General features: G+C 37.3%; 1 protein-coding gene across 5 annotated transcripts in view; it reads right to left on the bottom strand.

Annotated features, from left to right (window-relative positions):
- Window positions 1–1,288: 1,288 nt before the first annotated feature.
- The window catches only part of CASK (calcium/calmodulin dependent serine protein kinase), a 196,511-nt gene continuing 182,705 nt past the window's right edge, over window positions 1,289–15,094 (bottom strand). For all 5 annotated transcript variants that reach the window (XM_042810955.1, XM_042810956.1, XM_042810957.1 and 2 more), the window contains 5 exons: window positions 13,807–13,887; window positions 13,632–13,712; window positions 10,172–10,374; window positions 7,836–7,919; window positions 1,289–2,718 (listed from right to left, as the gene is read on the bottom strand). In XM_042810955.1, coding sequence (XP_042666889.1) covers window positions 2,542–2,718; window positions 7,836–7,919; window positions 10,172–10,374; window positions 13,632–13,712; window positions 13,807–13,887 — 626 coding nt within the window. In that variant the 3' untranslated portion in view covers window positions 1,289–2,541. The remainder of the gene's footprint in view (window positions 2,719–7,835; window positions 7,920–10,171; window positions 10,375–13,631; window positions 13,713–13,806; window positions 13,888–15,094) is intronic.

Genomic DNA, 15,094 nt, shown 5'->3' with positions numbered 1-15,094 from the left:
ACAGAGCCAAAAGTTTGCAGTCAAAACATTTATGGTGAGCTGAATCCCAATTATCACATTTACCTTACTTGTTTAGTGTCATAAACAGCTGAGATGAAGAATGTGTCACTGAAGTCAAATACCAGTGCTTACCAGGTAAGTTTGCATTTCTCCACCGCACGGCTTTCAGTAGGTCTTCTCGTCTTTGTACTTCACTGGGATAAGAAGTGGTTGCCATCACCTGGACGAGCTGAGTTAGCGGGCAGTGCTAGCACTGCAACAGTTGACCTACAAGAACACCTCCTAGGATGCATCCAGAACTAAAATGACACAACAAGACTACTTGAAAAATTATTTTTTATGCTCAACACAGTACACAGCTTGTACCTTTTAGAGGGGCTAAATTCAGAACAGGTGAGCAGCTGCTATCAGTCTGATTGGTTCCCCCTTGTTGTCTGGCTTCCGTATGCCTGGCCTACACAGACCATTTCTCATCGTTTTGCTTCCAGTCCTCCACATGCTGTACACTCAAGGGATGTGGTTACGGTACTCGTTTTGGGACTAGGGCTCCAGTCATGGCATAAATGAGCTCTGCCTCAGAGTAAAGCTATGGATGGAGCTCCCTGCTGTCTTGCACGCTGCCAGCTGTGCTGTGAGGGCTGCACAAAGGAAACATGCTGCCTGGTTTTGGCTGGAGCTTTACAAGAAGAATAGATTTGGCCACCTGACCTGCAGCAATAGGCAGAAGAAAATGAGCAGCTTTTGCACTTGATGATTATTGCCCTGATGATAAAGTGAGAATATTTTCTGACAGAAAAATTCTGATTACAGGAAATGTGGTCCCACACAACTGAAACAGCCTATGGATAAATACAGCTCATAGTTCAACTTAAGGACAAATCCTTTGAGAACACTGTGTAATTTTAACATAAATGCTGAACTTCATACTGTAAAACAGCACAGCCAACAGAGCTTTTAACACAAACCATGGTAAGGAATGTTTCTGACACCTAGAAAGAAGCTGAAATGCTTGCTTCTGTTAAGCATTTTCAGGAAAAACGTAAACCATCTGGGCTGGTGAGGACATGAAGAAGGGAAACAAAACATAACCTCAGCACATTTAATTACTTTTTTTTTCCTTGGCTCTGCTCTGATTCTAAGCTGTGCTCAGAAAGGCTAACCAGAGCCCCAGTGCTCCTTTGCCAGGACCTTCACTGAACAGGCTTCAAGAAACCTTTTCTCGCTGCAAGAGGCACTGATTTATTCTTGGAACTCCCTGCGATGAAATGAAGGACCCAAAAGCATTTGGTTGTTGAACACATAAAAGGAAGTATATTTAAAATAAAAAAACTTGGTCAGACTGTAGCGTCAATTACCATTTTGAAGGAATTTACAGGGCTGTTTTAGATGAGTCTTTTGGAATAGTCAAGTTTATCGCAATGCCTAAACTGGTTTCTTCATTGCACAGTATTTTCTTTTAAAATGTGTGCATTTTTAAACAATTACATACATATTAAAAATCAGCATTTCTCTGCTTAAACTTAATTAAAACGTTAATACTCTCAGACAACACAGATCTGAAATGGTGAAACCAGTAATTGCCCCCTCCCACCTTACAACAAATTAAATTGAGACAAAATTACAAACACATTTCACTACATGATTATTATTAATAAAAATCAGTTTTCTTTTTTTTTCTTTTTTTTTTTATAAAGTTGCCCAAAATGCAAGGGATGTGCATAGGTTTACAACTTAGTCAGAATAATATTTCACTTTATTCCCTTGGGTACATTTTCCCATGAACGGAATGTACTTTGCTGTAGATTACAGTTTTTTTTTCAACACAGATACACCAACGGCATGAACGCTTGCGACTGTCCACATGCATTAAGAGTCAAGACCCAATTTCAAATTTCTAAAAGAAGTTTTACAGAGTTCTTCAAAGAGACAGTATCACATTAGCTGGATGTTACACAAAAGTACTGAAAAATGCTACCCTAAAAAAAAAAAAAAAAAAAAAAAAAAAAGCGAAGAAAGGCCTTTAAAATTTATGAATTTGTTTCGTAACCACTAGGCTAATTATTTCAAATAAATAAAGGAAAGTATTCCGATCCATAAGATCAGACTCTAAAAAGAATGTAGTGTTCCACCCCCAAGTTAAGGTAACAGAATCATATTATTATTACTATTAAAATAGATTATAGAAAGCAGCATCTATTTTGTGCAGTTTTTAGGGGCCCTTGAAATAAAAAGCTATGATTTCCAAAAATATAACATTCCAAAGGACTGAATAATACATACATTTAAAGATACACTTTATTAAAGTTTAGGAGAAATGATTAAAAAAAAAAGATACTGTCTCTTTAAATTAGTGTTTAATTTTTTTTTTTCCCCTCCTCCTATCTATTAGGACATGACAATAATTATAAATTTAGGTCACACTACATCTAGGTAGTCTCTAGGGGCCAAGACCTGCTGACACAAGGTCAATAACGAAGAGGTTTTCCATGTATGAGGTGGTTCCCAGTAACGCCAGGCTTTTCCAATGATCTCACGAGTGGCCTAATAGACCCAGGAGACCGGCACCCACTGCGACGCTGTACAAACGAGCTCAATGGCTTCCTCCAGGTGCCTGATTGTTTCATCAATTTCATTGTTGATAATTGTTAGGTCAAAGTAGTGTGCATATGTTCTCTGTAAGATTTCAGACTCCTTTTGCAGGCGCTGAAGAGATTCATCCTAGTCAATGATGAGAAAAGGAAATGGGAGAGGTAAGTTGGATCGTTTCCTCTACTTTATGACAGTTTTCTAGCTGTTGCTTACAAAGAAAGCCAAAAAAGCATAAGTGCTCTAGAGACCCTGCCTAATTCTCTGGAAATTACAAGTAAGAAATTACACAATTTCTGTCTTTGAAGCTGACATTCAAACACAAGTCATTTATTGACGTTACTTGAGACAAAAGACAAGTCTAGAACTAAAAAGGCAAGGATGAAAGCTAATAGAAGCAGCACAATATGGAGCTAAAGAGACCATACGTGAGTTAAACAAACAAAGTGCACAAATTCAAGCCACGTGGCCTATGTCCAGGTAAGAGCACAAGAAACAGGACAGGGTATTTTATCAAGTATCAGCCATTCCCAGTTTTGGTAACAATTCACTGTTCAACATCAGTCTTCTGGGTTTACTTTCTTCAACCACCATTTGCGGATGGGGAAGTTCTCACTCCATGTTCCTATTTCAGTATTTCCTATATCACATCTGGCATCTCTCAGCATGTTGTACTGAAGACCCAATCCCACAGTTCACACTTGAGAAGGGTCAGCCACCTCAGGGTCAGTACTTCCCCTGGTTTTGTGTCCATTTCATAAGGGATTAGCTCCTGCCAGTTTGGTACGTGCAATGCCTAATTCTCTGTAGCTAGCAGTGCTATCATAGTGGGCTTGCTAGCTGGGCCTGCATTTCTGAGAGAATGCAGAAGGCTTTTCTCTAGGGTCCTGCAGTGATCGTGTTATACACCTGAATTCCCTTCCTGCAAATTCCCTACTAAATTAAAAGAATAATTTCCTGCTTTTAGGAACTTTGAAATGGCCACATGAATTCCTTACCTTCCCACGTTTGGAGTCAAAAATGGAATTAAGCCCTGTATGAACAGCACAGACTCCTGCTGTACTAGTCATCCTATATTGTCACCCTACTTGCTCAGTCAACTGGGATACAGCCAGTTGAACAGCCTGTTGAAACAGTTCTTGGCTATAAGAAGTATAGAAACAGTGTCTATAGCTGGCTTCACAAGAAATTATTTTGGGAATGGAATTGTATCCACCTAATATGAGATACCCCTTCCACACCTTGCTTTTTTTTGTGTGTGTGTTTTGTTGGAACTTCCCAAGCATTTGTAGCTATAGCAACATTTTGCTGTGAAATGGCGGCTTTCAGATCCTCTGGGAATAACCTGTGTTGAGACAGTTCTCCTTCCCCGACACCATGAAACCAACCGCTTCCGGAGGATGTCTTCTGAGCCAAGTTACAGTTCTGCTTCTTTCTGAAGCTGCAGCCCCAGTTGGGGTGTGAATGTGGCCTCCATCTGATAATCACTTAAGACCTCATTCAAGGTCAGCCAAATATTTCTCCCACACACTTCTATATAGGGCATGCTCCTTTTATGGAACACCATGCACCTATAGCAAAGCTTGGCACTTCTGTAGAAAAAAGCAGCGTGCTGTTCTTGTCAATTTCCTTAAAATTTCTTAATTAAGTCTTGATAGTGAAGATCCTAGAATGTTCTCAAGAAGAATAATCGCTGTGCTCTCAATAGTGCCAAGATATTTACCAAAATGTTTACATAGGTGAAGACAGACGAACAAGTGGCTACAACTTCATTAATTTCACAGAAGGGAGCAGAATGTCTGCCTCTTCTTCTACTGTCAGTTCTCCCGTACGACATACGGGACCAGTTGGAGGGTGTTCATTATCTGGAAGAGATTTTTCTTCCCTATTATTAGTCTTCAGTCTGCTTTCATAATCCTATTTGAATCTCCAGCAAACCAGGGACAGAAAGGAGTGAAACACGACTGTCATCCATGGCATCCCTCGCACATGTGTAATGGCTGCCAGTGATGTTTTCAGCCTCCTCTCTCTTTGAGGGTTGTTGTTTTTTTTTTTTTTCCCTTATAACTAAAGAGGACAATAGTTGCCATTTTATGAGTCAAAGCACAGGTTAACAGATTACCTGCATTTCCTCGTAAAGCTGTGAACAACTTACAAAGAATTTGCTAATCTCGTTCAAAGAGATGAAAATTCCTCAATTTCAACAGAAATTGAGAAAATTTTCTACAGAAAAAATTATATTTTAGCTATTGGAAAGGAGAAAGAAGTTACACATTGCTCAATGAATAAGAATAACTGAATAAAAAGACTGGAGCCTGTTAATAATTCCTCTTTGCTGCTGAACAGGAAGATAGAAAACAACTAGAGGAGGGAGGAACTACTCAGCTGTTCCATGATATGCTCTCTGCTCTTTCTCTTTTACCAAACTAATGACATCATTTAAATCTTCTTTGTGATGAAATAGGTGGGTACACTCTGAGATTTCCTATATAATTCAAATAGGTCTTGTGCTTTGAAGAATTGCTCATAACGTAATCCCATATTCAGTAATTAAGCATAATATTTTGCTTCCTAATTAATTCCTATTGTGTGATCCTTGATTACTGAAGTATTTTATGCGTTCTGTGGTAGGCTAAAGCATCTCAAGATAATTACCTTTAAGACCAGGTCTTTGCTTTGACTTTTACCTTGATGTTCAGATGTACAGCTCTAATAGTAGAAACTTTATCTTCTTGATTCTTCTTAGCAAATAATTCATACTACAGCTATTACAGCACAGGTATCTAAAGCCTTTATTGTATTAAATTTTTATCCCAATAGCAAAAAGTAATGTTGAACGTGAACGAGCAAATCTACATTCTAAAACTACTAAAATAACCGCAACTACCTTCTCAGCCCCTAGCTGGTACTTACAGGCAATTTTCTGCACCATTTTGGCAGCTATGTACAATTAGTACGAGTGCAGGAAAATGAAAAAAAAAAGCAAAGATGAAATTCAAGAAAGCATAAGGGGAAAAAAGGACAGTCATTTACAGAAGTGTTCTCAAAAGGCGTATGTAAAATAAACAAAGCAGGATAAGAGGATAAGCAGAAAGGGATACTCAATATGCACATGAAACTTTTTAAAAGTAAGAATGAATGAGATACAAAACACACTCAGAAATCTTGTTTGCTGCCACACAGGCTGTTAATGTGCAGACAGAACTTGCATCTCTCTCTTCATGCAGCAGAGAAAATCTTGGAAAACAGGACGCTATATTTTGGTAAAGTCTCTTGCTACTACCATTTCCTGCCCCCCTCCCTTTCCTTAAGTTTAACTGATTAATAAATTAGGATGCCATCTAAATGTGGCCCCAGACCAGCAGTTCATATGCCTGAGGATCTCTGTGTGCACAGTGACTTCAGTCACAAGAACTTAAAAAAAAAAGACACACTTCTTAGGGCAAGAATGCAAATATTTAGAATGCAGTATCTTACTTTTATTAATGTGTCCAAGGCAAAGAAATGTATTTCCCCACCACTCCTATAAACGGTACATTTCTATCCTCTTCCCAGTACGTCATGGAGAACATTTTCTTTGACATATTAACTGCCTCAAATCTCTCTGTATTGTATCCTACTGCTAGAAGACTAACAGGTAAATAGTGCTGGCAAGTGAGTGAGGCAGCAGAAGACCATATATAGACCAAATACAGAGTAACAGAATGAAGTAATTACATAATTCTACAGCATACCTGGTCTAGCACTACTGTAAGTGCAATGATTTGCATACACATCCTAAGAATATATATATATATTTAAAGTGATGCTATGCTATTTGCTTGCACAAAGGCATTCTGTGTGGAATACAAATCTGTAGTGTTCTTGCAAAATCATATTGATCTATAGCATATGCCAACATTAGCAGTTAGACAAACTGTCACTTCACTAGTATTGTTAATTGTCATGTCCTGAGACAGTTTATACATAGTGACATTCATCAGGTAATGTAACAAGACATTATATGATATATTTCACTGCTGTGGAAGTGAAAAGATCCTTCTTCCCCCTCTCATCTCTTTTCTTGGCTACATGCTTTCACTGTTTGTTCTGGCACTGGTGATTGTCAAAGCCTTTTTGAGCTGCTTGCAAACTGACAAAACTCAAATTTAGAGCAGTGAACAGCAGCTCACTAAAGGATCTGATATGTGCTGCAGCCAATGCAGATGGGCAGTACCAATCCAGAAACAAACTAGAGAGAACCACTCCCTTCAGCAACAGTCAACTAGGAGAATGCCTCAGCTGCCAGTAAAACTGCAGCTTAAGGCCAGTGTTATCGCTCTCCTCTTACCCTGAAGGATGATTACGTGCATTTAAATATTTTTGTCTTGTTCCTTATTTCATGCAAGCCTCTAGAGTGATGCTGTAGTTTTGCTGTAGTTTTGTATTTGTGATACTGTAATTACATTTCTATAAAAACAGCTGTTAAGACAAAGTTTCTGACTTTATTTTTGTGTGACAAAGGAACATCTGGGAGGTTTGGAACAAATTCATCCTTAAATCCAATTAATTAAATACCTTAGTAATGGAGTTTAAAAAGGCTGAGCAAATCAAGAATTTGTACAAATATTGTTCGTCCTGTTGTGAGTTAAAAGCAGAATTGCATTACAGCCTCTTTGAAATCAGTAGCAGCTGTGAAACTCTACATAAACTAAGTAGGAAATTCAGGATATATACTTGCACAAAGTTAACATTATTCCACAAGCAAATAACCCTTTGGTAAAAGCTTATGTCCAACTCTTAAGAGAATCATTTTTGAAATTAAGAAGCTTATTTCTGATATATATTTGCTGGTCAGAAAAAAATACTACAAGATAAAGGTGGGATGACACTGCAAATCTATTCTGTAGTTCATGCCAATTGCAGTCCAGTGCTAGCACTGCAACTCAGAATTGAGTAACTTTGGTTAACTGAGTAATTTGTGCTGATGATTTGTCAAGGATTTGGAAATGAACCTTTGGGTAGAGCAGGGAATAAAGAAAAGAATATATATATATTAAGAATACATCATGTAGGTCCTTTAACTTGAAATTCATATTCTGAATTAGAAATATCAGTTGTTAAAGAATGAATATATCTCAATTGACTTAATAATGCTGCCCTTCAACTGTCCTTCTACCTCTCCAGCTACAAAGAAACTCAGATCTGCATCTTAGAATTCCATCCTTAATTTTGTCTCTGATAAGACATTAATTTGTAAGATGCCATACCTCATTAATGCCTGGGGTAATTGTAGGTGCAGCAATAAAAACAACAAAAGGAGCAAACTCTGCAGTTCTCAGGACCTTCAATGCCTAGGGTGAAAGAAAAAAAAATCTTGAGAAGAATCCCCCAACAGTCAATGTCAAAACAGTTACATAAGCAGAAGATAGAAAATCATGACTTATATTAGCAATTATTTGTTTTTCACTGATCTGGAGTCACAACCTTAGTAATGCAGACACTTAACTTTTTGTGTTATTTTACGTTTTTTGGTACTCAAGCAATACATTTACTCAAGCATACATTTAAAGTAAATTTTAAGACAATGAAAGCTTCTGCAGGTTCACAGAGGTTCTTCCCATAGCCTGAAAGAGTGCAGAATTCTGTTTACATTTAAAAGGAATGGTTAACACCATGTTTCAAAAAAAAAAATAAAGAAAAAAGAAAGAAGAAAGTGATGCCATAAATAAGGGAAGAAAAGCAAGCTGCATTCAATATTTATTTATCTATCTTATTTTCTGAAGGAAATGAAAATATGGGAGGTCTTTAAAAAGTTAAGAGCAGTAGTGAGCATAGCATTAATGCTGTAAGTTCAGTGTGCACCTGAACTATGCTAAAGACGAGTGTTCTTATCGAAACCTTGGCTTAGTTGTAACTTTGCTGCCATAAGTGAAATTCTGCTTCAAGCTACAGATTGAAGTGTAGAATAGCAACTAAATATACCTTAGCTCAACTCAAATACGTGGACAAGAAAGCTAAAGAACACTAAAGGTCATCAGCTTTCTTTTTAAAAAGCAATCCTTCCTTTTTCCCAGACTAATGAGGTTTTAATTTCTGGTGCTTGAAACCCATGTATGGGGGCTGCTCTGAAAGCAATGTCTCCTATTTTATTCTTGGGCTCACAACATCAGAGGCAGATTTTGGTGGGTTGGCAGTAGAGGCTGAACCTTCTCAGCAATATTCTATTACATTTTGTTGCTGTGAGACAGATGGTAGCAGAGGGATGGTCTGACAAAACCCAGTGGCACTCATTGATGCTTGCTGGACATTTACAGATACCAAATGGTGGTTCTGAGCACAGTGAAGTGATGAGTGGTGCATTTCAGCAGTGATAACAGTGATGAGAAAGACAAGCCATGTTCCAGATGGCCATGCAGATTTTTATAAATGCAGCATGGAGGCTTTTGTTCATCAATGGTGAAAATGCAGAGCTAGTGCTGGTGACTATGTTGAAAAAAGTGCTTTGTAGCTGAGAATTTGCTCCATCAAATAGTGTTATTGTGCTCTTTGTATCTGTTGGATTGTCCATGGAAATAAATAGGAGGCACTACTTTCAGTATGTCCATCAAGCTCCTCAAAACAAAAGAGACAAACGCCACATATGAATGACATGGAAACTCACATAAATACAAATACCAAAGGAAAACAGGCAAGTGGTGTTAAGATTGCCTATTATTAATTATTATTATTAATCTATTATCTATTATCAATTATTATTAATCTATTATCAACGGACATGGTGGCATAAAGGAGCTGAGACAGATGCATGAGGAAGCTGGTAAAGAAAGAGGCTTGTCCTTTGTTGGTAATAGTGCAGGAAAAGCAGATGTTATCAAATGTGAATTAGTTGGGCTGTCACCAAATGTAAATACATTCTAATCAAGATTAAAATGGCTTCTGAGGTATGTACTGCTTCTGAACAATCCAAGTTGAAAAGATTTATCAAGAGATCTCACTTTTAACAGCTGCTCCATTTAAGCTAGCGATAAATGCTTTCTCCAAAAACTGTTCAATGCAGAGTTTCATTTTTCAGAATGGTACTACATCAGCACACTATATGAACTGTGCTAAATAATTCAGTTGTTTCTGTTCTTAAATGAATTTTTGAATCAAAGAAGAAATCAGCAAGCAAAAATAAATAGTTAGCACTGGTCAGTTTTAATTTCTTCTGTCCTACTTCCTTCGATAGGCATGTATAATATAAACATCACTTATGTCCATATTCATGTAGTTCCACTTAACAAAACATACAAGTACATCACTGTCAATTAAAAGTCACAATTACACAGATGTTGCAAAGGAAATACACCAGAATTTTTAACTGAAGATTTTATACAATGAATGAACAAATTTTTGTTTCTTGAGAGCCTGATTTTCTGTCCTTCTCTCTTTTGAAAAGTATAATACTTTCAAGATAGAAAGGAGTTTCTAAAGTAATGACACTGATTTGGTCATGTCTAGTCTTATCTAGTATACAATCCCTGATGAAAATAAATACATCTCAATAAAATAATAGTGAAGAATTTGTGGTAGGTCCCATTTTCATCTACTTATAATAAGTTACCTGAGGTTCTACATCAAGTATTGCAATTAGTCCCTGCTCATGGATCTTCCGTATTGTTTCCAGTTTTGTCCCATACATTGCATCCTCATGGCTGCCATATTCCAAATATTCATTGTTTGATATATCCTGCATCATTTGGTCATGTGATACAAAGTAGTAATTTTTTCCATTTTCTTCATCTTTCTTTGGAGGTCGGGTTGTGTCTGAAAATAAAATATATTTTTAACACAAAAGCAGTACTAGGCTTTCATGTGGCATATCTATTGGTTTATCAATATTTATTCACTGAATGATGTAGCCTGCTAATTCATATGTAGAAAATGAAGTGTGAGCTGACGGGAGTCAGAGTAACAAGGTCTAGGAAAAGTGGAAGGCTGAGGGATATGTTGGGGAAAGCAGGTGATGATTGGATGTGGAAAAGAGAAAAAAAAAAAAAAAAGAAAGGAAGAACAGAAGGTTGTAATTAACCTCTGTTCGGTGAAGATGGTAAGATTCTTATTAGTTGCTTTCAAGACTATTCTTCTACAGTTCGTTCTTCATCTATGGTTAATAGGCCTGATCTTACTGCTCTTCTAGTTTCTAAACCATTCCCTTAAAATCCCCTAGGCTGTAGGGGCCCCTTTTTACCCCAGAAGCAATATGAGGTCAAATCCTTTTTCTTTAATGGTCTGTATTATGGGGCAGAGTGCACCTTCACCAAAGTGAGAGATTACACAAAATTAGGAGGAGTGGGTGATACAGTCAGTGCCTATGCTGGCACCCAGAGGGATGGATCTCAACAAGCTGGAAGAAGTTGAACACGAACCATTGGTGTGCTCCTGCTGCTAGAAAGCCTACAATATCCTGGATTGCATTAGGCAAAATATTGACAGCAAGTACAAGAGGGTGAACCCTCTCCTATAACTGAGCACTGGTGGGGCCACATGAGTGCTGAGTCCAGCTCTGGGCTTCTCCAGGACAAGAGAGGCATGGACATGGAAGGAGTTCAGTGAAAGGTCACTGCAGCATCTCAAGGCTTAGAGGGCTGGAATGAGAAGAGAAGACTCGAGGGCTTCTCATCAGTGAGTACAAATATCAAAGGGAAGGTGTTAAAAACACATAGCCAATTTTTTTTTTTTGCACTGGTGCCCAGCACAAGAGGAACAAACTGGAATGCAAGAGGCTCTATCTGGACATTGGGAAGCAATTATTGTGTAGGTGATGGAGCACTGGCATGGTTTGCCCAGAAAGTTTGTGGAGTCTCTTCCTTGGAGATCTATCTGGATGTGGGCCTGGGCATCCTGCTCTGGGTGTCCCTGCTGGAGCAGGGGTTGGAACACACGACCTCCACATACAGGGACCTCAACCATTCTGTGATTCTGTAGGCCATCTGCTTCTCTTTTCCCCACAGGCACAGTTACATTCACTTATCTCTACTTCTAATATTCTCTGACAAACTGATTTACTTTCAGTTTTCCACTCATGTTTATGTTGGTAATACTACATATGAAACACCACATTTCTTCGCAATCTAATCTCATAGGATCCAATCTTATCATAATTTTCAAGTATTAAAAAGATTGAACTCATTTTCCGTTTTTAAATATGTCTATTACTATTCTGAGGATTACTTAGCAAATGTATTTTGCTAACAGTACTGGTAGTTTCTTCTGAAGTTGAAAATTAGTATTATAGATCAGTTATTATTTTAAGGAATTCAAGAACAATGGACTACATAAAACCTTTAGTATCACTATTCTACTCACTGCTGTCATAGCTCTACTAGAACTTTCCTCTTTAATTGTCTGCATTTGTTAAAACTTTTCTTTTTAACACTTATATTCTTATGTGGTTTCCTTCAGAGTGTGAAAGTATAAAAACTGCATGAAGGCCTGACTGTGGTCAAGACAGATAAAACTAGTTAACAATGACTTATTTTTCAAATATACTGCTTCTTCAAATCTATGTAGTAAGTGACATATGGCCTACTAATCCTTAAACCACCAGTGTGACATCTCTTTTTGACCTTTGAGATCAAGTTTTCAGTGGCTAGATAATTTTTTCATAATGCATGCTGCTAAATACTACATACAATATACAGCCCACCTCAGGAGTTACCTACTCTTACCATGGTTTTTCAAAAGATTGAAGAAAATGCAGTAAGAATCTGTCCCTGAGAGCTGAAAAGAATGAATTCAACTACCCACAGTCAGCTGAAACACAGGTTATGCCCCCATCATAATTAAAGTCTGTGATGTATTTTACATGATTTATTTCAGATAGCTAAAATAAGGGATTAATTGAGGTCCCCTAAGCACAAGCATTAGGTCCATAAACACGAGTACTGTGTTAAATATCCTAAATGTGCCTTAAATCTGATGCATCCATGCACTCCAATCAGGTATGACACAGGAGCTAACACACCTTCTGAAGAGGGGCTGAAGGTTAAAATGATGTCTACAGCAGTTATCAAAACATTAGAATGATGCTTAAGCACCTGGACTGCACTCTGATTTGTAGCTAGTCTCTTCATTTTTCTTATATGATCAGTGAAACAGTTTAAATGCTTCCACAGGGCAGGAACCTAATGCAGGCAATCCAAGGTATGGCCTTCATAGCATATGTGAGCCCGTTTTATAACTGAATTTGAAGACAAAGTAGATATTTCAGCTTCTGCCTCCTCAGAACAATACACATAGTACTTGAGAGAACCTGGGTGAAAGGTACATTTAAAACATTTATTACTTTTTCCTTCAGATCTTTGTAATGGAATACACATTTCCTGATTTCCTATAGTTTCTGAAGTCAGCCTAAAACAAGAGTGGGCAGATTTAGCTGCTGGATGGGCATGTTTTAGAATGCCTAGGCTTGAGGGAAAAGGCTGTATCTTCAACAAATAACGTAGTAGAATATACAGTTCCTGCCATGGGACTGGCTGAGACTGCTGTGAAGGAAAAATGCCCCTGTGTTCTTAGTAACAACCCATTCGGTGAGCTGTGAAGTTAACTGCATTTTCTTTTTCTTATTGTCATCTCTGGAAATTTGAGAGTTATTTTAATATAATAACAATACTCAATGTTAGGCTGTGAAAATTAGTTTAAGACACTTAGATAAGGTATACCTTAAAGTCTTCCTCTAAATCTAGTAGATTTTTCTTCTCATGGGAATTATACAGATTTTTTAGCTTCATGGCTGTTTCACTCTTAACTCAACTGTTAAGCTAACACAGGAAAATGTGCAATGTTTTTGTCTTCCTTCTTAATAAATTTTGTGAATACTAAGAAACATTCAGTGCAGAAATAGTGTTACTTACTACACTCTTAGAAAAAACAAAGCAAGAAATATTCCCAGCCCTTTCACCATTCACTCTTCCTTAACAAAAGATTCACCTCAGTAAAACTGGAGACGTGCAGTACTACCATGGGACTGCTGTCAAGGATGCTACATACAGTTATGCACTACAATGAACACTGCTACTTACGAGGAATGGGGTAAGCAAATCTGTCCGGATGTTTTGTGATGAGTGTGTTTTTTATGTGTCGTCTTCCAACACCATGTGCACCTAATCCACAACACAAAAAAAATCATTTATTAGTCTTCCACCACAAGGGGTTAAAAAATATGCTGTTATATTCAGAATAATAACTCGGAATTACCTAGTAAGACTAGTGTTTTCCTTTTGAATGCTGGCAGTTTTACTACTTCTTCATATGTGACGAGATCTAATTGATCAAACACTAAAACACAAAAGAAACCCCCAGAGGGATAAGAAAAAAAAGGCATATTAAGGATGATAATTAATTGTGCTACAAATTGTCATTTTAGCAAGTGTTAGATTCACAATACAAAGCAATATGTTATGGAAAATAAAACCATTTCATATGTAATTTTAAGAAAACTGTCCATTAAGAAAACTGTTAAAAAGCAATAACACAACTACTGAAATGTTCAGGAAAATTTGCATGTCCTTTCATGCAGTACTCAGCAGACCACAAAAATCAGCTAAAATGGCATGCTATTCACATTTGCATTCCTAAGAAGTAGCAATACTAAAGAAAATCTGTAGACAGTGACCAACACGAATACAGTATGAGAACATCTATTTACACTGAAGATAGGGATACTTTCATACTCATGTTTAACAAGATCTTTGAGTAATCATGATTTTTGAGGGTTAATTCTTTGTGATATTTCTTCTTCAAAACAACTACCACATTACTTGTAATTAGAGTTCTCTTTCAACACACGTGCTAGTTAAATTGACATGCTTTTAAAACTTTCGATAGAACAAAAAGTGATGACATTACATAAAAGAACCTCCGCCATATTTAGGGAAAAATTGTAAAAGTATTATTTCAGAAATGATTTCAACTGCAGTGAATTAATTCCGTCATGCCTATCAATCTATTGTGAATTGCCAAGATATGTAATGATAGACAAATCAAGTTTTGTTCATAAAAACACCTTCTTACTCTGTCCAACAAGATCTGTGGTTGTTTTTGCAGAATTTTGATAAAAAAAACCCCCAAAAACAGGAGGCAGTTGACTGTATTTTTAAAGATTAAAGCAATCAGCAGTTAGGAACAGAGTAATGTGCAAGAGTTTACAGTTCTGTACTTGAATGCATTGTAAATAGAAGGGAGAGACTGCATCTTAAGTATGACATTTTTGAGTTTTTCCAAGTCCCAAGGTGGTGTATTCACTTGAACTACAACCTGTCCATCTTTTTTTTTTTTTTTAGTAAAGCAAAAATCTGGATATATTCCTCATTTTTCTCTTGCTTCTCATGGTCCAAAACCCCTGTTGTAAGTAGGCAGGGGAAAGAGATTGCTTTTGCTTTCTCCAGTTGTCACCAACGTTAATGGTCTGGAGACATTCTGACTGTAGAGCCTACCAGAAAGCACATGTTTTGTTCTAAAGTCAGAGCACCAAAGGGTTTTCTTA

Source organism: Centrocercus urophasianus, unplaced genomic scaffold (genome assembly GCF_019232065.1).
Source record: "Centrocercus urophasianus isolate 14NV4802_14NV808 unplaced genomic scaffold, USGS_Curo_1.0 seq_12, whole genome shotgun sequence".
Lineage (NCBI taxonomy): Eukaryota > Metazoa > Chordata > Aves > Galliformes > Phasianidae > Centrocercus > Centrocercus urophasianus.
This window is presented reverse-complemented; position numbering and strand designations above follow the sequence as displayed.